Source organism: Muscardinus avellanarius (assembly GCF_963383645.1).
Source record: "Muscardinus avellanarius genome assembly, chromosome: 8".
NCBI lineage: Eukaryota > Metazoa > Chordata > Mammalia > Rodentia > Gliridae > Muscardinus > Muscardinus avellanarius.
In genome coordinates this window covers 42,045,715-42,069,898 of record NC_137794.1, presented here as the reverse complement: position 1 = coordinate 42,069,898, position 24,184 = coordinate 42,045,715, and the positions used below count along the sequence as shown (strand labels likewise).

Here is a 24,184-nt window from a genome sequence, read left to right as displayed (position 1 = left end):
TAAATAGGTAAAACTAATTATTAGACAAATTTACATAATAACTTCTGATTTGTGGACATTTTGCAGAGATATAGCAGCTGCTATAGATCGAATGGACAAGTATAATTTTGATACAATGATTTATGTGGTAAGTAATCACAACAAAGGAAAGAAGATTATGGCCCTACCTCAAGAAAATTGCAGAGGTAGAAATTGGATACCATGTTGAAAAACTGGGAAAATAATTTTGTCCAAAACAGAGAAAATTCAGCAGTAAGTGTAGTTAAGGTGGCAGCCTCTTAAAAATTTTTAAAGCCGGGCATGGTGGCACATGCTTGTAATCCCAGCATTTGGGAGGCTGAGACCAGAGGATCGCCGTTCACGGACAGCCTCAGCTACTTAGGCCCTTTGCAACTCAGTGAGACCCTGTTTCAAAGAATAAAAAATAGGACTGGGTGTGTAGCTTAAAGGTAGAATGCCCCTGGGTTCCATCCCAAGTACCTCAAAAAAAAAAAAAAAATTCACATTGCTTTATAGTAAAAAGCATTACCCAAATCAGGGAAATGGTTGTGTGAAATTAATATGTATAAAGTAATGCAGGTGTGCTTCATCAAAGCCTGTTCAAACATTTTGAAGTTTAAATTTTACCTTCTTGGAGATAAAGTTCAAAAGAAAGAAAGCCTTTAAGAGAGTACTCAGAAGATTAGAGTTCATGCTTCCACTTGACATGGTGGAGTGCTGTAACCCTTATCTCTCTTGTAGACCACTCAGGCTTATAATTACATCCTCTTTTGTGTTTTATTTTTATTTTTATTTTTGTGGGGGGGTGTCTGGGGATGGAATCCAGGGGCATTTGACCTCCGAGCTACACCCCCTGCCCTATTTTTTATTCTTTATTTTTGAAACAGGGTCTCACTGAGTTGCAGAGGCCTCACTAAGTAGCTGAGGCTGCCCGAGAACCGCGATCCTCTGGTTTCAGCCTCCCGAATGTTGGGATTAGGAGCATGTGCCACCACGCCCGGCTTTGTGCTTATTAAAACATATTGATGACAAGGACCTTAGTCTGCCAAAGTTCTATTAATTTGATTTAGGTCCACCCTATTTATGTTAACTTACCGATATTTTTTTTATTTCTTTGTTTGTTTTAATACATTTTTTCCCCAAGACAGATAAAGGGCAAAAAAGGCATTTTCAGCAAGTGTTCCAGATGCTGAAGATCATGGGCTATGACTGGGCAGAAAGGTAATGTATGCATGCTTCCTAATTCCCTGCGAGGGGTCACTAAACTCCATCAGTGAAGCCTGAAAACACACCTGGATTTTTTTTTTTTTTAGTAATGGGGATGACTCCTAGGGGCATTCTACCTCCAAGCTACACTCCCAGCCCTGTTTTTTTATTCTTTACTTTGAAACAAGGTCTCATTGAGTTGCAAAGGGCCTCACTAAGTAGCTGAGGCTAGCCGCGAACCATGATCATCCTGTCTCAGCCTCCCAAATGCTGGGATTATAAGCATGCACCACCATACCTGGCTTACATCTGGATTTTCACTCAGGCTTCAGTGCTTTATTTCAAGGTGTTGGTGGTGGAAAAGCAGTTTTAATTTTTGTATTAACTTATGTCCTGATAAATATGCTTTTATTAGACACCTGTTTTCAGTGTTTGCTTTTCAAAATTCTTATCCCCTCTACTCTTCAAAGGCAACTATTTAGCCAGGCATGGTGGTGCACGCTTGTAATCTCAGCATTCAGGAGGCTGAGACCGGAGGATCGCTGTTCGCGGACAGCCTCAGCTATTTAGTGAGGCCCTCTGCAACTCAGTGAGACCCGGTTTCAAAATAAAGAATAAAAAATAGGGCAGGGGGTGTAGCTCGGAGGTCAAATGTCCCTGGGTTCAATCCCCAGACCCAAAGAAAAAAAAAGGCAACTATTCAGTCACCTGCTAGTGATTAGCTCATAATATAAACTTGCTTAATATGTTCTGTGGCATACAGAAAATCACGTCTTGTTTCATTTTATTAAAATGAAACTTTTAGCAGGCATGGTGGTGCACGCGTGTAATCCCAGTACTTGGGAAGCTGAGACAAGAGAATCTAAGTTTGAGGCCAGCCTCAGCTACTTAGTGAGGCCCTCCTCAACTTAGTGAAATCCTGTTTCAAGTAAAGAATAAAAAAACAGGGCTGGAGGTATAGCTCAGAGGTAGAATGCCCCTGGGTTCCATCCCCAGTACCACACACAAAAAAAAAACTTTTTAAAAGCTTCATGAGGGCTAACAGTTCAGCAGTTCAGACTGCTTTCTGTAAGGGTGTTTTGGTACACTCAGATCACCTGCTCTCTTCTAGTTTTTGGTTGGCTGAATGCCCCTCCCTTCCTTTCAGGTGCCAGCATGTGCCCTTTGGAGTGATACAGGGGATGAAGACTCGAAGAGGGGAGGTCACTTTTCTGGAAGATGTCTTAAATGAGATCCGACTAAGAATGCTACAGAACATGGCTTCCATTAAGAGTAAATCCACATTTTCCTGTAAAGTCATACGTAACATGCCACTTTTATATTTTGCTAGACTTCTAGGCAGTGTGATTTATTATAACCATCCATCCACTGAACTTTCACTGGCCATGTCACAAGTAGCTTTCACAGAGATAGAATGCCGCTGGGTTCAATCCCCAGTACCGCAAAGAAAAAGTAGCTTTCACATAGCTGGGCGAGGTAGTGTATGCCTGTAATCCCAGTACTTGGAAGGCTGAAGCAGAAGGATCACAAGTTCTAGGACAACCTGGGCCATTTAGCAAGACCTCAAAATGAAAAATAAAAAGGGCTGGGGGTGTATCTCAGCGGTACGCAAGCACACAAAAAAGTGACTCGCTAAATAGAGGTGCCAGAGGTTTTAGACTTTCTGCTCAGGAGTTGTTCATTTTAATAATCTGAACTGATATAACCTTGGTCCTCTTTAATGGACAGTTTAGAATTATCAGTCTAATATCTGAGTCTTTATGGGAGAGTCCCAAATATAAACTCACATTTCTTCCCTTTAAAGTACACTGGGGAAATGTTCTGATCAAGTACATTAGCTTAAATTAGGAAGATAAAGTGGCCACTCCGAATTTGTTTGAGTTTGATTATCACCATACATTGTTGGCAAAAATTTTCTCTACGATCCATGATTCTGGCATGATGTTAGGCTGGTTAAAGTGAGCTGCCTTTGTTTCAGCAACTAAGGAACTTGAGAACCCACAGGAGACTGCAGAGAAAGTCGGGCTTGCGGCGCTCATTATTCAGGTCTGTGAAGACTCCTTTCTGTGAAGCCTTTTTGTCTGGTAGAAGAACAAATTCCAGGGCTGAAGATTTACTCTCATTTTAGGACTTCAGAGGTTTGCTCTTATCTGACTATCAGTTCAGCTGGGATCGTGTTTTCCAGAGTCGTGGGGATACAGGTGTCTTCCTACAGTACACGCATGCGCGCCTCCACAGGTAAGAAGAGGCCACGGGAACCCTGGACACTCTTCTTTCCCAGGGTATGGCTGGTGTGGTTCGGAAACCTACAGCAGGCCCTGTTTCCTGGCCTTTTCCAACATCTCCCATTCAAAACTGGTTAAAGCACAGCAGCCTTCCTTTGTTCTTTTTAAATATTAAGCACCTATGTAAGAAATTCCATTATGTATCTTACCTTAGTTTGTCCTCAGAAGAACCCTGCCAAAGACTGTCCTGTCACCTACATTTTACAGATAAAGAAACAAACTTAGGGAAATTAAGGACAGGTCAAGCAATGTTCAAATCGAAATCTAGGGCTATCTTAAAAAGGCCAGTATTGTGCATTATCTTCACGTGCAGCTATGTTGATGCCCTTGGATGACTTGTGCCAACCTTTGCTGTTTCTGACCTTAACCTCTCGATGACAGTTTGGAAGAGACCTTTGGAAGTGGTTACTTGAATGACTTCAACACCACCTGTTTGCAGGAGCCACAGTCTGTTTCAATTCTCCAGCATCTTCTAAGGTATGACAGTGTTCTGGTTTTACCAAGTTAGTTTCTGCTTATTGAATTGACTGATGATGTTCTGCTTGAAAGAAAAGCAGGTCCCAAGACTACACTTCGTTAGAAACAAGGTCAATTTATTATGAAGGAAAATTAATTATAGGAGCAAATATAAAAATAAAAATGAATAATCACACTACAATATGCCAAAACAGTATGTGTGTGTGTGTATATGTGTGTGTGTATATATATGTTCACTAAATTGGGGTAAGCAATAACGTGCATTTTGGGCCAGGAAGTCCCTAAGATAACCCAGCAGAATTCCCAGGCCAAGCACATGTTCTCCCCACAAGTGAGACTCAAAGCCTGCAGTCCTCAGGGAACCCTTAAGTAGGGCACCTGGACAGTGTAGTCCCTGGGGTGCATGTTTTGCTTGACCAGCGTGAGCCATGTGAGGCTTGTTTATTCCATATTCTTAAGGAAGCTTGCTGTTTCTCTGAGAAAAGGGAAAATCGTCCCTAAATGTTTATGAAACCAAATGTTCTTAGGCTTGTTTTGCAGCTGATTTATCAGTCTGTCTTGACTACTTACTTATGCCAAAGTGTAGACAATTATTAACTATCCTGGCAGATAGTGTTGTTGCTGACCACTAGAGTCCATGGGCTGTGGTTGTCCCTTGCTTCTAGATCTTTCCTAAGCATAATGCCCAGAAAGTACCTGTGTGCCTTTTAAGGGCAGATGAAGGGCGTGGATTAAGCCAGTGTTCAACATCAGTCTTTGAGTGTTAAATACTACATTGGGTACAGTGGCACATGCCTGTAATCCCAGCACTTGCCATTCTCAGAAAATTAGTGAGACCCTGTTTCAAAATAAAAAATAATCTAGGGCTGGAGGGTATACCTCAGAGGTAAAACACCCCAGGGTTCAAACCCCCAGTACCACCACAATGTGTGTGTGTGTGTGTGTGTGTGTGTGTGTGTGTGTGTGTTATTGTTATCTCCGCACTGATGCCTCACATCCTCTAGCCCATTTTCTGGGGTGGTAAAGCCTGATAACAACAACCTTTTAGTTTGAGCATCTTTTCTTCCTCTTCGGAAGTGAAGGAAAATCCCCGCCCTTGTGCAGCTTCCAAGAGACCATAGGCAAGAGACCCTTCTTCCTGGTGTCAGCCCACAGTCTCAGATCTTTCCATGTGATGCCCTCACCCTGGGCAGGGGCCCTTGTGGACTTGTCAGTACAGATTAGTCTGGCAGGGATGTGGGCAGTTAACAGGGAAGTTTTCTGTGATTACCACACAGTGGTCAGTGGTTCTTTCCTGGAATCAGAAATATTTATTCATGTGTTGCTAATTTGTGAGGGAAAATAAACTGACTCAATTTTCTTAGCCTTAGAGGTAGACTTTGGTAATTTATAGATTATGTTCCTCAACATGGCCAGAGGCTTTGTACATTCATTTTAATGGCCATGATTTAGGTCTGCTCTCTCTGAGGGAGAGCAGGATGATTTAGAAAGTCCCTGCCATCAAGGAACTTGTAAGAAAGAAAAATGTGCATTTGCCTTCAGGTATACACAGTTTTTTTTTCATATGTTATCTACTCTGAATGATGTCAAGCCAGTCTTACATTACAGGTCTCTTAGCTTGGTGTAACATGTGCACAGTCTGTCCCTGCCAGCTGCTTCTGTCTCTTTTAGGTTCGACGAAGTGCTGTTTAGATCATCACAGGACCTTCAACCCAGACACATTGTTAGTTACCTTCTAACTCTAAGGTATTTTATAATCTTCCTATTTTTGGGACACTTGAGACTTGATCCAAAAAGGGTCCTTTATCTAAAGATTTCTTATAAACAAATCCCTTGCCCTCAATATTAATGTGTTTTTGCTTTTGAGTTGTAGGGATTCTTGCTTCATCTTTGCCAATGAGCAGTTGAGGCTCATTTATTATTCAGTGATGTAAGGTACAGACATGGGTAGTTAGAGCATACTTGCATATGTGTGGTAGAGTGCACATGAGACACAACAGGCTTCTCAGGGGAAAGCAGTAGGCAGTAATCAGAAGCATGTACCTGGATGGAAAGGAGAAAGCCCAGAGTTGAGAAGAACCACAAGCATAGTCCTGAGAAAGATGACAAAAGATGCATGTGTTGGCCTTTTTACCATGTACTTTTTGCTATTTAAACTCTTATTCAGGACAGTGGGGTCCACAAAAGGGTTTTAAGTAAAAGCACTAATTCGTCAGCTAGCAGATAGAGATTAAATTAGGAGTCAAACCAGTGATAATTTGATAGGAATTTTATGGTTATTTTAAAATATTGAATAGAAATCATGTTTACTCTTATAACAGCTATAACTCCCCATAAAGCTATTTAAGAAAAAGAATTTTGCTTTTTCCTCAAAATTTATTGAAATCAGAGGCTTATTAGAGCTGTTTTCTTTATTATACTTTATACCTTGAAGTTCTATTTAGACATATAAAGGTGAAGAAGCCAGAAAAATCTCAGGAAATGTCAGTCTTTAAACAAATGTGTTAATAAGTGTTTCTCTGGCACAAGTAGAATACCACTGGCTACCATATCTGAAAAGAAAAGGCCTTATAAAGAAGAGTGACCTACTACCAGCTTTCACAGGGTATTTGAGATGCATCTAGGATGTTATATCAATGGTTCGTTCTTTTTCAGTGCTGAGTAATATCATTGTATGAATATACTGTGGTTCATTTATCCATTTATAGATAGAAATACATTTGGATGTTCCCAGTTCTGGTGATTATGAATAGAGCTGATTATGAATATTATTTATGAATGTCCTGCATGCGTGTTTGTGTGTGGAGTGGATTGATAACTAATATATATTCCATATCCATGCTACATTATACTTTTAAAGGTTGTCTACATAAGGAAAAGTGCTAGAAAAGAATGCCTTATAAAACTAACAATGAAATTATAATCTTAAGGACATGCCACTCAGTAGCAGAACAAGGGCCAAAAGTCTAAAACCTGAGTTCAGTGTGTTTTACTTTATTACAGAAAAGCAATGACTTAGTTTCTGCTCCACCACTCTGGATACCTCCTTTAGTGGTTCTAGGTTTTTATTTACTTAAATTAAGGGAGAAGTATTAATTTTCTGATTAGTGCTAATCAGAAAATTTCATGTTTCTTTCCATCATGACTTCTCTTCCTGTTTCAGCCATCTTGCAGCTGTGGCACACAAAGCACTTCAGATAAAAAACAGTCCTCCTGAAGTGGCTGGGGTACGTTACGTGGAATGTCTTCTCTGTACTCTGTAGCAGCCCGAGACCAGTGTTACACATATTCATAGTATCATGTAGGTTTTTCCGAGACAGCATTCTGTTGTTCAACTATAGTAGTGTACCTCCTGACTCAGGTAGTATTGAGAATTGGGTGTTAACGATATTTATATTCTTCCCCAAATTCCAGACTGTGCAACAATTTCCCTACTGTGGGTGTTACAGTGAAAAGTTCTGCCATTCCCACTTTGCAACAGCTGTTACACCAGCCTGACTATAAAGAATACTAGCATTTATCTTCCTTGCCATGAATAAAGTCTAGGACATTTGAAATATTATACCTACTTTAAGTTAGAAGAAAGGTAGAATTATTTCCAAAACCAGTCTTATTTACTTGTATCATGTTATTGTACTGAACATTTAATCATTGATTTTATTTTGTAGGCCAGACTTCATCTTTTCAAAGCTATTCGTTCTGTCTTAGCCAATGGAATGAAACTTCTTGGAATAACTCCTGTATGTAGGATGTAATTTCTAATTAAAATGGCCTTTTAAAATGCTGAATGAATTCTAGTTATTTGGTTTTAGATGCTTGCTATTCAGAATATAAATTATTTTGTTCCAAAATATATATAGATTATACATGTATATATATGGATTTTTTTATTATTTTGATGTGGTACTGAAAGTTGAACCCAGGGGGATTCTACCTCTGAGATACATCCCCAGCCCTCTTTTATTAAGTGTGATTTATCAGCTTATTTAATCTTTACCCTTAAAATCATGTGAATTTTCTCATGGTTAAAGATATCTAATTAGACATTTATAAAACTAAGTTTTATCTTTTATTTATTTATTTTGCGGTACTGGGGATGGAACCCAGGGGCATTCTACCTCCAAGCTACACCCCAGCCCTATTTTTTATTCTTTATTTTGAAACCGGGTCTCACTGAGTTGCAAAGGGCCTCACTAAGTAGCTGAGGCTGTCCGCAAACCGCAATCCTCCGGTCTCAGCCTCCCGAATGTTGGGATTACAAGTGTGAGCCACCACGCCTGGCTAAGCTGTGTCTTTTAAAACTCAAAACATTATGGCCTAATGGATGTAAATTTTAGAATTTACACTGGCTTGAGGTTTTTTACAGATTATCTAATGATTTTATCAAATAACTGGTGAAGGAGGAAAATCCTTTTTTCTTTTAAGTCATGGCTAGTTCTGAACAAATAAGAGTATAAATAAATAAGCGTCTTTACAGCACTATTTGCTGGCAACTATTCTCAGAAAAACTAATCACATTAGTTTTTAGTTGATGCACACTGGTAACTTCCAGTGAGTCTAGGAACCAAGTACACCTGAACAGCAAGGAATTACTTATACAGAAATTGTGTTAGGATCTTTCTTGTAAAATGTAGTTCAGAAGTTAAATTTGGAATGGAGTTTTTTAAATGTCTTTTCCATGTTTCTGCCTATTAGGTATATTTTGTGTGACTTGATTCAGTAACATAAGTTTAGCTTAAGTATGAAGTGATATGTCGATCAGCAAGATATCCTCTGCCAGCATTTCCATTCAGGTCTGCTATAATTTATTCCAGTTTTCTAATATATGTCTTCTGAATACCAATGATCTTTTTTTTTTTTTTCTGGCTGTACTGGAGATGGAACCCAGAGGCATTGTACCTCTGAGCTACACTCCAGCCCTTGTTTTTAGTATTTTTATTTTTTGAAAAAGGGTCTCACTGAGTTGCAAAGTGTCTCACTAAGTAGCTGAGGCCGTCCACAACGTCCGCAAACCGCGATCCTCCGATTTCCGTCCCCCGAATGCTGGAATTACAAGCGTATGCCACCACACCCGGCCTAATGATCTTTTTTTTTTTTTAATGAGAAGAAAAATTAGTGTGAACCACAGCTTCTTCCGTTGGAATAAATGTCATTTTATACTAGTAAGCATGATTTACCTTCTTAGTGCTAGAAAAGACTTATCTATGCAGTCTCAACTTTAAATGAAATGGCTCCTAAACTGTTAATTTTCTACATAATGTAGCATTAAAATTTCCTTAGCACATACCCACCATGAAGTAAAAATATACAGAAGGGACATGTTTTACATTCCAATATCCCCCTTCACTTCTTTGAGAAACTTTCTCCTTCTCAGATTAATTGCAACCTCCTGAGTACTGGAACCTTGAGTGAAATAATACAGGGCCAGTTAAAAGACAAATTCTTCACAAAAGCAGCAGCAAAACACCGTTCCTTAATTCTTAAAACCTAGAACCCTAATTGAAGTCCTTTTAAGTTTTTTTGGTTAAAGCTTACCAGAATTATCTTGAAGTTATTATTTGCAAACAAAGAACCTTAATTGATACAATTCCACATACAGAAAAATAACACTTTGGTTTTGTTGGTTTTGCATTATCTTAATTTTCAAATCTATGACACAAAAATAAACAGAATTCATATAAATAAATTAAGTTTATTGCTGAATTTTCTCATTAACATTATAGAAATTTTTTAAAAACACTAAAATTTCACAAATTATTGAGAGCCCAACAGTTAACCATACTTTAAAAAAAGGTACAAAAATGACATTAGAAATTTTTTTGAAGAAAAGTATATAATCTAACAGCAAAGAAATATGAACCAGACAATGAATGGCACAAATACATCACTAAAGGAAGACTCTGTCACCACCCAGAAACCATTGTCTGAGTTATGAAATAGATTCTGTTTGAGAAGTTACACAGTTTGTTTCTGAACTAACCTGTCTTGTTTTGCACTAGCCTGTCTTGTTTCTGCCTGTTTTTATAAGAGCTAGGTCTTTACTGCTGTTGGGACAAAAATACTGTACATGAATTAGAGAACAAGGAGAGGTTGTGTCTTTCTCCCCTGGTACCTGAACAAGGGAACAGTACAGAAATGGCTTTGGCACTTTAACCCTCAAACATTTTCCCATACCTTCTCACTTGTATATTGTAGCTTCATGTGATTTTAATACCATATCATCTCTATACTTCTTATGTACATATATACAATAATAAAAATCCTTCATTCTAGAACAATACAGCTTGACCCCAAACAGGCCCTCCCTCAATAAAGCTGTATTAGCATCCCATCCCACTCACGTATCTTCCTTCTTGACGTTTCTGCCATACAGTTAATTACCTTCTGGGATTGACTTAAGGCTCTAGTTTAATGCAAACAGTTCAGTCACAGCAGGAATCTCTTCTGAGGCTCAAATCACACACCAATGATTCTCTCTTTTGAAGCGGTTTCCCCTTGTTGGATGGATGTAGTGTCTTGTCTAGGTAATCCATAGAGATATATGGAAACACATACGAGAAAGGCACCCAGAGCAAAGGTGAGTGCTGAGAAGAGAAAATGGAAGTTAATCTGGACTTAATGTTTTTAAAGCTCTATACCAATGATCAGTTTAGCTTTTGAAGAATTATGGGTTTACATTGTCAGATCACAAAAGAAATAAAGCCAAATGTTATATTTTTATGATGGTAAGGTTTAGAAATCAAGGGAATGATCTTGATTTCTGATTTTAATCTTGATTTCAAGAACCGATCAGAAATCACTGGTCATGGACTTCATTTCTCCTCAAACCTGCGATCCTCCTATTTCAGTCTCCCAAGTACTGGGATTACAGGTGTACACTACCACACACTAGCTTAGACTACAAACTTCTTAAGAAATAATAATGTCCATAAATATACATTTTTAAAATTCATACACACTCACACATGTGTGTGTGTATACAAAGGAAAACACAAGCAGGGCATGGTGGCAAACACCTGTAATCCCAGTACTTAAGTACTTGAGAGGCTGAGACAGGAGGATGTCGTCAGCAATGTAGCAAGACTCTTACCAATCTAGCAAGACCATATCAAAACAAAAAATTAAAAAAGGGCTGGGAGTATAGCTCAGAGGTAGAATGTCCCTGGGTTCAATAACTAGTACCAAAAAAAGAAAATGCAGTGGGATCTGGCTTTTCCATGATATTAGAAACTTGTGAAAAGTTTAGAGTAAAGGACAGTTGAGTAAAGTTCAAAGCTAGGTGACCAATTATTCAAACCACTGAAAATTTCCAAGTAGGAGATAAGGTAGTGATTTACTGTATAAAATTACATTTCCTGATAGATTTCTCCTATTTTTCACTTGATCCTGAAAATTGAGATATAAGAAACTGAAATGTAACTGTCCAAACTTGACATATAAGCATTATATAAATGCTTATATTGAACCACATTCTATATGGAATACAATGGCAGTCTTAATAGCTTTAAAAAATGGCATGTAAAGCTGGGCGTGGTGGCGCACGCTTGTAATCCTGGTGCTTGGGAGGCTGAGACAAGGAGGATCGCACTGGTTCAAAGCCAGCCTCAGCTACTTAGTGAGGCTCTCAGCAACTTAGTGAGACCCTGTTTCCAAATAAAATATAAAATAGGTCTGGGAGTATAGTCAAGGTAGAAAAGCCCCTGGTTCCACCCCCAGTATCACACACAAAAAAAAGGCATGTACAAAAATGATATCAAACTATGATTTTTAAAGTTCATTACTAGCTAGAAAAGATAAGCTTTGCTATCAAAAAGGGCAATCTATATCTTACATCTAGATAGTTAACTGAAAGACTTTGCTAAGACAGAAAATTGACCAAAAGCACTTTATTCTATTAGCAAGAAAATTTGGATTATGTTGATCATAAGGACAAATCAGAATACAATTAAAAGTTCAAACATACAAGGGAATGTCTGGAGATACCAAAAACTGAAATGGCAAAGTGGTTGGCCTAACACAGCTTCCTATGTCAGGTGCTATTCTAAGACAACCCTAAGAGATCAGTGACACTATTCCCATTGTACAGATAAGAAACAGATGCTGGTTATATAACCTGAGGCTGTACAGCTAAAAAAAAATGATATAGGTGAGATTTGAACTGTAGTATAAGATGGTTTTATGCAACATTACAGTTCACCTATTTGCATTTATAAAAAGTCAGTTCTCAAAAGATAAATACAAGTCAGATCTTATCTTTTTTTTTTTTTTTAAGATGCTGGGGATGGAACCCAGGGCCATTCTACCTCCAGGCTACACCACCAGCCCTATTTTTTATTCTTTATTTTGAAACAAAGTCTCACTGACTTGCAAAGGGCCTAAGTAGTTTAGGCTGTCGGCAACCAAGTTCCTCCTGTCTCGCCTCCCAAATGCTGGGATTACAAGCGTGTATCACCATACCTGGCTCAGATCTGTTTCTTAAGTAAACATTTAACAGATTTTCCTCATGGGTTGGTTTATAATAATGAGTCAATAAAATCATTGTTACATGGCGTAAAAACACCTTGAAAAGTCCAAGACAAGGCACAATGGTGCACGTCAAATCCCACCCCATGCTTCTGAAACAAGAAGGCCACAAGTTCAAGGCCCACAGCATGAAAACTTAGACGCTATTTCAAAATAAAAAATTAAAAGGGTTGCGAGTCTAGCTTAGAGGCAGAATGCTTCTGGGTTCAATACCTTAATACCATCACCAAGAAAAAAGCCCATGTTATTGCTTAAGTAATTCAGAAGCCAACTTAATGGTGGATGTGAGAGCCAAGGTAGGTTACACTAGAAGAAAGCAAGCAGTGGCTCCAGCATGCCAGCCAGAATAACAGATGTGTATCAATTACATATTAAGTGAAACAAAAGGTATATTTATAAGCAATATCTAGATTTGGATTATATTTTCAATACCAGTTCACACCCAACCAAGTCTAAAACAGGAAAATACAAGTTAAATGGGGAGATGAAAAATGTTTGCTTCCTTCAAAATAAGCCTACACAGTTTAATTCCATAGCTGAAAGTAATCATTGCCCAAGCGCCTCCTGTTTCCTTGAGTATGTAATCATACTACAGTTGTCCCTGAGTACCCATGGCGCACTGGTTCCAGCACCACCCTCAGATACCAAAATCTGTGCATGCGCAAATCCCATATATAAAATGGCATATTTGCATATAACCTACAAATATTCTCCCATATATTTTAAATCAATGTAAATGCTATCTAAATAGTTATTATACTACATAGTGTAGGGAATAATGACAAGAAAAACTGTACATATTCAGCACAGATGTAATCTTTTCCAAACATTTTCATCCATGGGAAATGAATCCACAGATGCAGAAGCCACAGTTTCAGAAGGCCAACTGTTCACCGTGATCATTCATGTCATCCTGTATCTAGAACCTCAGGAAAAAAGACAGCTGGGCTACAAAATAAATCTCTTCTCAGTACCTGAGTAGCTCCCTCACTTTCACACAGAACAGGTAGAGACTTCCACAGAGTACATTCCTCTGCCTCCCTCAGCTTCAGCCTAGGACCATTTAAAGAGCCTAAGTACTGCTCATATTCCACGCAATTACGGACTGCTACAAACTGCAGCAACAAAAAGAGTAATAACAAAATATGGCCGACTGCCACTTTTAATAAAAGATTAAATGAATCGCAGAAGTGACGGGTTTTTCCATGTGAACAGCTTAACATGAACTCTGACATACTTATCTGTAATCCAAACAGTATCACTGAAGCGACGGTAGAGAGGACAATGGCTGCAGCTGCAGAAAAGCCCTTCATGATGTTGTCTGTGTACTTGACCACAACAGAGGTGTAGAGGCCTCCCACACTTGAAAGAACTTGAGATACAGAAAGAAAGGAAATTTCAACATTCAGTCACATGAAACATTCCATAATGGTCAGGCAATTTTCACCTCAGACACACTAATTTATGTAGGAACAGGAAAATACTATTTTCTGTAGAAGCTGTCTTTTGAGAGTTTGTACTAAAATTGATAGTACGTCCTACATAACATTGTTTCACAGGTGCCCAAAGGGCTCTGTAATCTACTACTGAATTGTACACATTTATTGCTAGCACATTAGATACTTCTGATTGTGAATAGAAAATTGCTTTGAGATAGCTATGCCACAAAAGCAAACCAATAAAACCAAAATTACATTCTCAAACTGGTATTTGCAGTATCAAAGGAATAATTTCAAAATGCTATAAAGGCTTAAAATGGGTATCTAATTAAAAAAAACATAAAAAAGATCTACTCAGAACCTTTAATTCCTGGATACTTACAGATGACAAACCAGACATAATGTGTATAACCATAGAAAAATCCTTTTTCTTTAATTTCAGTTCCATCTGACAAGTAGGCGCCAACTAATGTCACTACAATTCCTGATAGATACATTTGAATGTTTCTCACCCAAAGGGAAGTATCTGAACTCTTTAAGACTTTTTCAAAATACACGCCTGAAAGAAAATTAGACATGGAAGCATTAAAGATGGTACTGTAAATTTATTTAAAATGTTTTTCTACTGGGTGTGGTGGTGCATCCTTGTAATCAGTGCGCTTGGGAGGCGGAGACAGGAGGATCGCACAGGTTCGAAGCCAGCCTCGCTAGCTTAAGAGACCCTGTTTCCAAATTTTAAAAAAATATATAAAAAATACAGGTCTGGGAGTGTAGCCCAGAGGTAGAAAGATTTCCAGGAACCCCAGTACCACCAAAATAATAATAATAATAATAATAATAATAATAATAATAATAATAAAAAAAAATAAAATGTTTTTCATTTAGAATATATGCTAGTGTCATATATAAAGTATATGACTCAGAGAACAAACAAATGTTAACCATATTTATCATGTGGGGTTTTTTGTGTGTGTATATTTTGCAGTACTGGGAATGAAACCCAGGGGCATTCTACCTCCAAGCTACATGCCCTACCCTATTTTTTATTCTTTATTTTGAAACAGGGTCTCACTGAGTTACAAAGGGCCTCACTAAGTAGCTGAAGGTGGCCGTGAACCACGATTCTCCTATCTCAGCCTCCCAAATGCTGGGATTACAAGCATGTGCCACCATGCCTGGCTATCATGTGGGCTTTGACATATGACATTATTAATTTGCATTTTATAAAGCATATAGATTAAAAACTAAAGAAACCATGAGCTACATTTGACAGTACACTATTAAATTATTAAGAACAGTTTCTCTTGTAGCAGTAAAATGGATCACAAAAGCTCTATATACTACCTAATGCCAATAAAAGACTTGCACCAGTCAGCTGAAAACACTATAGTGTTGGAGTGCATCATCTTAATCACAGCCCTGCAGTATCTACCTAATGATGAAAATTCCTAACTTGGCAAAATAGCCATATAATCATTACCACTTAGAGGTTGTGTACGGACACAACGAAAATAAAATTCAAGTAGAATGTTCTGAGTAAAGAGTTTCCTTTAAAGCAGGTTTGCACACAATACCAGAAGGACCATGAACTCCTAATTTTGTATGTATGTGTATTTTTCTAGTATTGAGGGTCCATAGTTTGTTTTTCGGATACTCCAAAGGAGTACATAACTCCCCAAACCTGAAAAGTCACACACACTATTTTAAGTTTTATATTTAAACATATTCATGTAAGCCAGGTGTGATGGTGCACGCTTGTAATCTCAGCATTTGGGAGGCTGAGACAGGAAGATTGTAGTTCGTGAACAGCCTCAGATACTTAGGCCATTTGCAACTCAGTGAGACCCTGTCTCAAAACAAGAATAAAATATAGGGATGGGGGTTTAGCCCAGAGGTAGATGGCCCTGTGTTCCATCCCCAGTACCACAAAATAATAATAATAATAATAATAACAACAACAAATGTATGTATGTTTAACAGTACACTAAAGATTTTATAATCATAAACACATTAAGAGACCTAGGAACTAGTACTAAAGTACTCATCAACTAAAAAATCTAAGGAAAAAAAATTATTTTGATGAACTTATATTAGAAAGTGCCGGATTCCAGGAAGATGGCAACAGAGAAAAGCGGGGCTTACGAGCCCCACTAACAACCAATCTCTATTGCCACAAAATCAGCGCCTTTCATAGCCAGAAAACACCATCAGCAGAGAAACAAAAAATGTAATTACAAGGGACAGAGAAAAAGAGGGCTGGAAAAACGAGACAACAGAAAGAAACCAGACTGCAGTGCTGCGGCCGGGGCCGCGGTGTGGAGCGTCAGGCGCCATCTTTCCTTGCAGTACCAGTCCCAGAGAGGAGGGGGACTCAGAACGGAGCTCAGAGCCATAGAAGAGATACGCCGGCCTCACGCCCGAGGGCGCGGCAGCAGTGCCTTACTCTCGGCGGCAGTGGCGAATTCACCAGACAGCTACAGACTATTCTTATTTCTACCTTCTGGAAATACTAGTGTTTAGTGCCCTCTACACATCAGAGATATAAAACCCTCCATTTTTTCAATTGTGTAAATACAATTTTGACATAAACAGTAAAATGCTTAAAATTCTAATAAAAATAAAGAATATATTATGTTTTGAATGATTTACTTTCTGCTCCTAAGTTGTTGGTGCTTACGAATAAAAACTGACATAAATCTTTAAGAAGATAAAGATCTTTACTGGTAATAAAACTATTATGATAAAGCAAGATAAACTAGATCCCTTTGTAAAGTTTGATGTTTTATAAGCTAGGTGTGATAGAGCATACTTGTAATCCAAGTACTCCAAGATCGCAGGTTCTTAGCCAGCCTCAGTTACTTAGTGAGGAAAGTCCACAATGTAGTAAGGCTTTGTTTCAAAATAAAGATTAAAAAATAGGGCTGGGGCTGGGTGTGGTGGCATACGCTTGTAATCCCCCCCTTGGAAGGCTGAGACAGGAGGACTGCGCAGGTTCAAAGCCAGCCTCAGCTACTTAGTGAGGCTCTCAGCAACTTAGTGAGACCCTGTTTCCAAATAAAATATAAAATCGGGCTGGGAGTAGAGCCTGGAGGTAGAAAGCCTCGGGGTTCCACTCCCAATACCACAAAATATAAAAATAAAATAATAAAATAGGGCTGGGAATATACCTTGGGGGTAGAATGCCCCTAGGCTCAAGCATCAATACCACAATAAATAAGTAAATAAAGTTTGATGTTTTAAAAATAAATGTTAACAGGTAAAATAATGTTTTCATGAATTACCTGCAAATCCTGAACACAATACAGCAATAGCTATAGCACCAAATCCTAATAATGGATTCTGTTCCACCTGTAATAATAATTTTAAATGCCATTTTTAGTGACTAGCAATCAATTCATCCAACAGTCCAAATAAGTAAATATAAAAATCTGTGTTATTATTCTACTAATCATTATCAGAGGTACTCTTATAAAACAAAACAAAAAGACCATTTCAGAAGTTAACCAGAGCACCTAAGTTAAAACTGTATCCTTCAAATCAGACATAGAATATGCATAATATAATATGAATACCTCCTGTTTCCTAATACCAGTTGCACAGTTGGCCTATTTAATTTCTGCCACCCCCTAATTCAAGTCCTTAGAGCATCAATCCTGGAAATGATAAGAATTTAATATATTTATTGCTTATCAGCTACAGGATGAAGTTCTGGTTTTATGAACGCCTACTTTATTGAATTTTTATCAAATATCTATAGTATACCTTCTGTGTACCAGAATCACTGCTATATACTGAAGTAATAAAGTGATTATATACAGTTCTGGTTCTGAAATTGTTTTATGTATAAGAGTTTGACAAGTATATATAATCATAATATTGTGAGAAATGTGCCAATAGATGCATGTATATGTGGCCCAAACCTACTGTTTCAACTTTCTTTCTTCCCTAAACTAAGCTTCAGAAACGTTCATCTATCTTTCCTAACAGTTAAGTACTATATCTCAGTAATATTACTGAAACTAGAGGGCTGATATTCAACAATAATATAACAAGAAGAATATACCTTGCTCAAAATTAATAAGCCTAATTTAAGGAGAGTAAGTACCTGTGAGAGAAAGCTTGGTCTAAAATGTTTGTATGAAGATAAAAGGAGAAAACAGAAGACATTGTAGACCAGTGGTTCTCAAAGTATGGTCCCTGGACCAGCAGCAGCAGCATCACCTGGGAATTTATTAGAAATGAAAATTGTCAGGCCCTACCCCAGACCTACTGAACCTGAAACAAGAGGATGGGCCCAATCATCTGTTTTAAGTAACGTTCTAGTTGATTCTGATGTACACTAAAATTTGAGAGTCACTGCTACACTACAGTTATTAAGTTGATTAACATGAAGCCGGGCATGGTGGCACACGATTGTAATCCCAGTGCTAGGGAGGCTGAGACAGGAGGATTAAAGGTTCAAGGACGGCCTCAACTACTTAGTGAGGCTCTCAGCAACTTAGTGAGACCTGTTTCCAAATAAAAAATAAAGTAGGGCTTGGGATTCACCCCAGAGGTAGAAGGCACCTTGGTTCTACCCCTAGTACCACAAGAAAAATGAAATTGATTAAAACATGGATGCTTTCCTAATACAGGCATAGATATTAGGAAACCTATAGCACAGATTTAAGAGGCAAAAATCGCAGTGTGAGATTTTACCTATTCCAGCATCTGCTGGATCTGGTAGGAAATCCAAAATGCTAAAAATAGTGTAATAAATTCTTAGTTTAGCCAGGCATAGTGGCATGTAATCCCAATACTTGGGAGGCTAAGACAGAAGGATCACAGTTAAGTGGCTAGCCTCAGCAACTTAGTGAGACTCTTAGCAATTTAGTAAGACCCTGTTTCAAATTTTTTTAAAGGGGGAGGGGGCTAGGTATATATCTCAGGAATAGAACACCCTTGGATTTAATCCCCCAGTACCACCACCAAAAAAAAAAAAAATCTGACTTGCTTTCTTGTCAGTTTAATCTCTGTAGCTGGGAAAACAGTAAAGGAAGCTGTTTATCTGGATTTAAGTCTGATATCTGATAAAGTGATGGATGGTGAAGAAAGTAACTAAGTCATCCTAGCATGCGCAACAGCCTAACGCACATGGCTAAGGTCTATGTGCACCAGTCTTGAATGACTCAAAATGCAAAAAGAAACCTCCTGTTAGATTTCCATGGCTAGTGGAAAAATGGTTCAAGAGATTAAGAAGTTCTGAAGAAGAGTTTAAAAGACTTAAAGAAATCAGTATGGCCAACTCAGGGCCTCTTCACCAGACTCTGGTTATAGAAACAGAAGGACTGAAGTACGCAGGTCACCAAGAGGAGTAACCAGGAATTTAAAAACAGAATCAAGAAACTGGAAACTCAGAATAAGCAAAGGAAAAGGACCTTAAAACACTGAAGTCTTTTGCAAGTATATTTTTTCAAGAAGAAAAGAATATTTATTGGGCAAGATAATACTGGTATGCAGCAAGAAAATAGGATTACTCATATATATCATTCTCTGTGATTATTCTCTGTGAATAATCATTTTTGAATTATGAACACATTTAAGAAAACATATCTAAGACATCTGATTTGTTATTATGAGAATACCTAGCTAAATAAAATAAACTCGGAAATCTCTTTACCAAGCAACTTGGTGAGTTAGCATATGTAAAGTACTTAAAATAACGCTAACATCAGGTGATTACAGCTATTATTATTTTATCTACTATTGGCAAAATGTTAGAATAGACTTATAGATGACTTGAAAAACTGTCAAAGGAAAGTGGTCTCCTTAAAAGTGAATCATCCCAAATTTTCTTATTGAAAGAATTCCTAGAATTAGGTGATAAAAGGAATTCTATAGCAATAATGTTGATAAAAAAGGTTTGGCAGATTTCCCAAATATCTGCAAACAAAACAGAAATGTAGGCTGGGAACATAGCTCAGTGGTAGAACATTTGCCTAGCATGTAACAAGTCCCTGGGTTCCATCCCCAGTACCATAAACAAACAAACAAAAGATACTGAGTATGGTGACACAGGTTTGTAATCCCAGTACTTGGGACTTTATGGCAGGAAGATCACAAGTTTGAGATCAGCCTGGGTAGAGAGAGATTGTTTCAAAATAAAAGGGAACAGGGGTAGAACTCAGTGGTAGAACATCCCTGGGTTCAATCCTCAATAACACACACACACACACACACACACACACACAGATGTAGTAAAGTTATATAATAGTACAATGAACACTCAGAAAGATATTAATAGGACAAAATCAATCAATCATCCAATAATCAAGTTTGGCAGTATAAAAACATACTCTACCAAGTCAAGCTATCAGCTGACTACAGCCTAACTAGTAGCTTCACTGAAACCTAATAAGAGACCTCAAGCCAGAGCACCCAGCTAAGACACCTTCAAATTCCTGACCTATAATAAATGTTTTAGTAAAAAAAAAAAAAAAAAATTAAGTTTGAGGTCTACCTATATGGCAGAGCCATAGAACTCACTCTGGTCCTGTTCCAAAATTTTCACTGAACACCAAGAAGGTACATTTTATCCACTCAAGAAAGCGTAATACTCAAAGGAAAGGCTAATGATAATGGGAAAAAGCTGAAGAAGCTGAACATGATTCAAAGCTAACGAGATGAGCCTAATAAATATAAACATACTGCATCTGGTTAGGTTCACTCTACAAGGCAATTGAGGCAAATTATTTATGTGACACAGCTACATAGAGCTGCATATAGCCAATTGTATAAAACGGACACCCTGCTCCCCCAAGATACCAACATGCTCTTATGCTGACTTAACAGTCCTCTACTATCTAGAACAAAATGGGTAATCACCAAGCTATGCCGCACACTGCTCAGGTGACCTGTGGAGACAGCATCAAGTTTTAGGATACACTAGCACAATGACAGATCCGTGCGTCTAGAAGAGAAATGTGAGGCAGTGTTGGGACAGAAGGCAAAGGCTGAGAAGTTTCTGCCTAAAAATTATGCCACAGAAAGAAACATTAGTCATTTAAGTAGAACGGGGTACCTGGAGAGTGGGGAGGTGGTATTAACCTTCAAGCAGTCACAAGATCACTGCACTGTGTTAGTAAGGATTTAGTTGTTCTAACAAGAACAATGAGAGGTAGTTTTAGGACGTTGCATTCTGCTTAAAATATGAAAGAACTTTCTAGAGTGGCCCAAAGTAGGATTAACTGCATTACACTTTTTAATTAATAGCTTTTCACATATATTACCTATAACACCAACACCTTTTCTAACTGTGTGAGGCATTACCTAAAGCTCATATTTAACATTTGTTTGCCTTCACAAATTATTTTTGATGCTCTTTAACTGAGTTAAATATGCAGTGCCGATTTGATAAATGTTTTGAAATGTCAACCAAGAATATGAGCATGCTTCCACATCATCTGAAGGAAATATTAACTAAAACTCATTCCTAAGAACAACTTTTCTACAAGGCAACGAATATAGCTACTAAAAAAAGAACAAACTCTCTGTACATTCCCAGCTGCCTTGTGTTCCGAAAAACACCTGGTTCATTTGCTAACACGGGAGAAAGCATTCAGTTGTAGAAAACCCCCTGACCTTCAGAAAGTCGCTCACTTCACTAGAGCTCCTCCTTCTACTTCCCTTTAAGGAAATAATTGGCATTATTATTAATTAGAGGCTTTTTTTTTTTTTTTTTTGCAGGTCTGGGGATGGAACCCAGAGGTATTTGACCTCCGAGCTACACCCCCTACCCTATTTTTTATTCTTTACTTTGAAACCGGGTCTCACTGAGTTGCAGAGGACCTCTCTAAGAAGCTGAAGCTGTCCACGAACCGCGATCCTCCGGTCTCAGCCTCCCAAATGCTGGGATTACAAGCGTGCACCACCACACCCGGCTTAGAGGCATATTTTTAAGTCAAGTACCTTAAGTTTCACCCTTAAAAACTTTAAGGGCTTTTTTTTATTTTCATTATCAATTACCAGAATAGCCCTCCCTCGCCATTCCTATCTTTAATAGTGAGAATACACCAGGCATGGTGGCACACGCTTGTAATCCCAACATTCGGGAGGGAGAGACCAGAGGATCACGGTTAAAGGACAGCCTCATCTACTTAGCAAAGCCCTTCGCATCTCAGTGAGTCCCTGTTTCAAAAAATAAAAAGACTTTAAAAAATAGGACTGGGGCTGTAGCTAGAAGGAAGAATGCCCCTGGGTTCCATCCCCAGTACCACCAAAAAAAATATGAGACTGAGAAGAATGAAAACTAGATGGAGAAAACCTTGCCCAGTGTTTGAGAAGATACGTAACTTACATGCTATGAATAAACACACTATGTGGAAGTTGGCACAGTTTTAGTCAACAAGTTAGCTCTTAACTGTGTCTGTAGAAAAGTTACTTCACCTCTCTGGAGTTCAGTTTTGCCATCCATAAAACAAAGCAAGCAGAATACATCATATCTAATGTTCCTTTCAACCCTAATATATTTTAATACTTTTCTCTAAGAAACAATAAATATTAATATTCTTAATAATAATGTACGGCTAACAAAAAAGCCTATCTAAAAAGCAAAGTGTATTTTAAATCAATGAAATGTAATAATGCTGCATTCATTAACGTGACTGAAGTGTATAAAATAAGAAATTTACTATTTTAATTACAGTTAGCATTTAGTTTCTTACCACAACTTTTGTAGCTTGGACTGGTTTCCACTGTACAAGTGTGACTCCACCACACAACATAAAAACTGAAATCCATTGTAATTTGCTGAGTGTCCGGTTTAACATTAAGACAGTACAGAAAGCCGTGCAGGGAATCTTCAACTGGTAGGTCACCTAGAAATAAAGCAGTGAATTCATGAATGCAGATACCAGCAACAGCCACGCCCTCTCGGCATCTGCATTATTATTATTCATGCAGTCCATAGGCAGAATCTCAAAGTGAGAAACAGCCCCGAGAGAAGGTGTGGTCGCTGGCCGAAAGTACTCTCCACTTTTAGATATTCTTTCATAACTATTATTCTTTTAATAATGATTCTTTTAACTCTCCACATGAATTGCTCCGGTGGTGTAAGATCAGGACTGTGAGAGAAACTGAGTCCATGGAAAATAAAATTTCTGGTAATTTGTCCAAACCTCTAAATGTCCTTGGCTTTGTTCAGATGGTAAAATAACTTAGAGATTAGATGCAGTGGTAGCGTTCCAGTCAATAATTACAAACGCAGATTTCCTCTCAATCTCTGACCTTCAACCTAATTACTAACTAACCTAGAGGGGGAGGCAACCCGATGCCTCCATTTACCTCTCTTTGTGATCCTGCCCAGATACGGGAAGACAAACGTTGGGTGTAACATCAAAGCAACCTAGTTTATGAGCAACTGATACTGCCCAATACAATGGAGCTGAAGGCTAGGAAGATTCTTGACCTTTACACCCAGTATAAGCCCTGCCCGAGATGGGAGGGGCGACACGTGGCCAAGGAAAGGATATTGCAAAGGGTCTGGGACAGGAATATGGATTATTTATGAGATGAATAGGTTTCTAATAAGCCTATCGTTTGGGGAAAAGTGTTTCACAGCTAAGGAAGTATATCTGACAACTAAATCTAAAAACTACATAGTATTTCTGGTGTTTGTCTGCCAAACTGTGTTGTGAGTTTGCTTGAGCTTTCAGATTTTAGAAGGTAAGACGGCAACACCTGAGAAAACTCTATCACATCCACCTGAATCACCACATCTCCCCACGCTTGCCATACGGACTGAGCCCAAAAGATGGAAAGTTCCAAGAAAGTTAAAGAAGATTCCCCAAGAAGCCTCCAAGCCTTGGGCGTGCCTGTTTCTTCTGGAAGATTGCCCTTTGGAACTGCTTGTCTGTAAGATCGGGGAGAAGATCCGGAGTTAATCTCTTGAAAGCCAAAAGCCAGCTGAAAGCCGGACTAGTTTTTTTACGTTTGTTTACATGTCATTCATTATTGTTTTACAGTGATTGCATTCCCCTCCTTTTCTCTTATTATTAACTTTACTGGTGAAGGGTATAAATTTTTCGGGGTTCTTGTAATAAAGTGTCATTAGCTCAAGAAGCTCTTGTCCATATCAGGTTCTTTCCAAAAGCGCCATCACTAGGAACTTAAAGAAATTTAGTTCCTAGAAGGGAAAGAATCGCTGCAAATAAGAGGCTGCAGTATTTCACCCTATCCTTCTCCATCATTTCTGAGACTCTCGACCGCGAGTGGACT

The 24,184-nt window shown here is 38.3% G+C and overlaps 2 protein-coding genes across 4 annotated transcripts in view; one reads left to right on the top strand and one right to left on the bottom strand.

Annotated features, from left to right (window-relative positions):
• Positions 1 to 7,723, top strand: part of RARS2 (arginyl-tRNA synthetase 2, mitochondrial) — a gene marked incomplete at both ends in the record, with an annotated part of 55,189 nt that extends 47,466 nt beyond the window's left edge. The window contains 9 exons of one of the 2 annotated variants that reach the window (XM_080700668.1): positions 67 to 127; positions 1,145 to 1,221; positions 2,354 to 2,478; positions 3,185 to 3,252; positions 3,335 to 3,444; positions 3,873 to 3,968; positions 5,640 to 5,714; positions 7,132 to 7,195; positions 7,637 to 7,723. In XM_080700668.1, coding sequence (XP_080556794.1) covers positions 67 to 127; positions 1,145 to 1,221; positions 2,354 to 2,478; positions 3,185 to 3,252; positions 3,335 to 3,444; positions 3,873 to 3,968; positions 5,640 to 5,714; positions 7,132 to 7,195; positions 7,637 to 7,723 — 763 coding nt within the window. Of the gene's footprint in view, positions 1 to 66; positions 132 to 1,144; positions 1,222 to 2,353; positions 2,479 to 3,184; positions 3,253 to 3,334; positions 3,445 to 3,872; positions 3,969 to 5,639; positions 5,715 to 7,131; positions 7,196 to 7,636 lie in introns of both variants that reach the window. The other variant, XM_080700669.1, reaches the window with a different exon arrangement.
• A 2,701-nt stretch (positions 7,724 to 10,424) lies between these two features.
• Positions 10,425 to 24,184, bottom strand: part of SLC35A1 (solute carrier family 35 member A1) — a gene marked incomplete at both ends in the record, with an annotated part of 36,300 nt that continues 22,540 nt past the window's right edge. The window contains 5 exons of one of the 2 annotated variants that reach the window (XM_080699809.1): positions 10,425 to 10,552; positions 13,729 to 13,863; positions 14,313 to 14,489; positions 17,212 to 17,278; positions 22,633 to 22,785. In XM_080699809.1, coding sequence (XP_080555935.1) covers positions 10,425 to 10,552; positions 13,729 to 13,863; positions 14,313 to 14,489; positions 17,212 to 17,278; positions 22,633 to 22,785 — 660 coding nt within the window. The remainder of the gene's footprint in view (positions 10,553 to 13,728; positions 13,864 to 14,312; positions 14,490 to 17,211; positions 17,279 to 22,632; positions 22,786 to 24,184) is intronic. The other variant, XM_080699810.1, reaches the window with a different exon arrangement.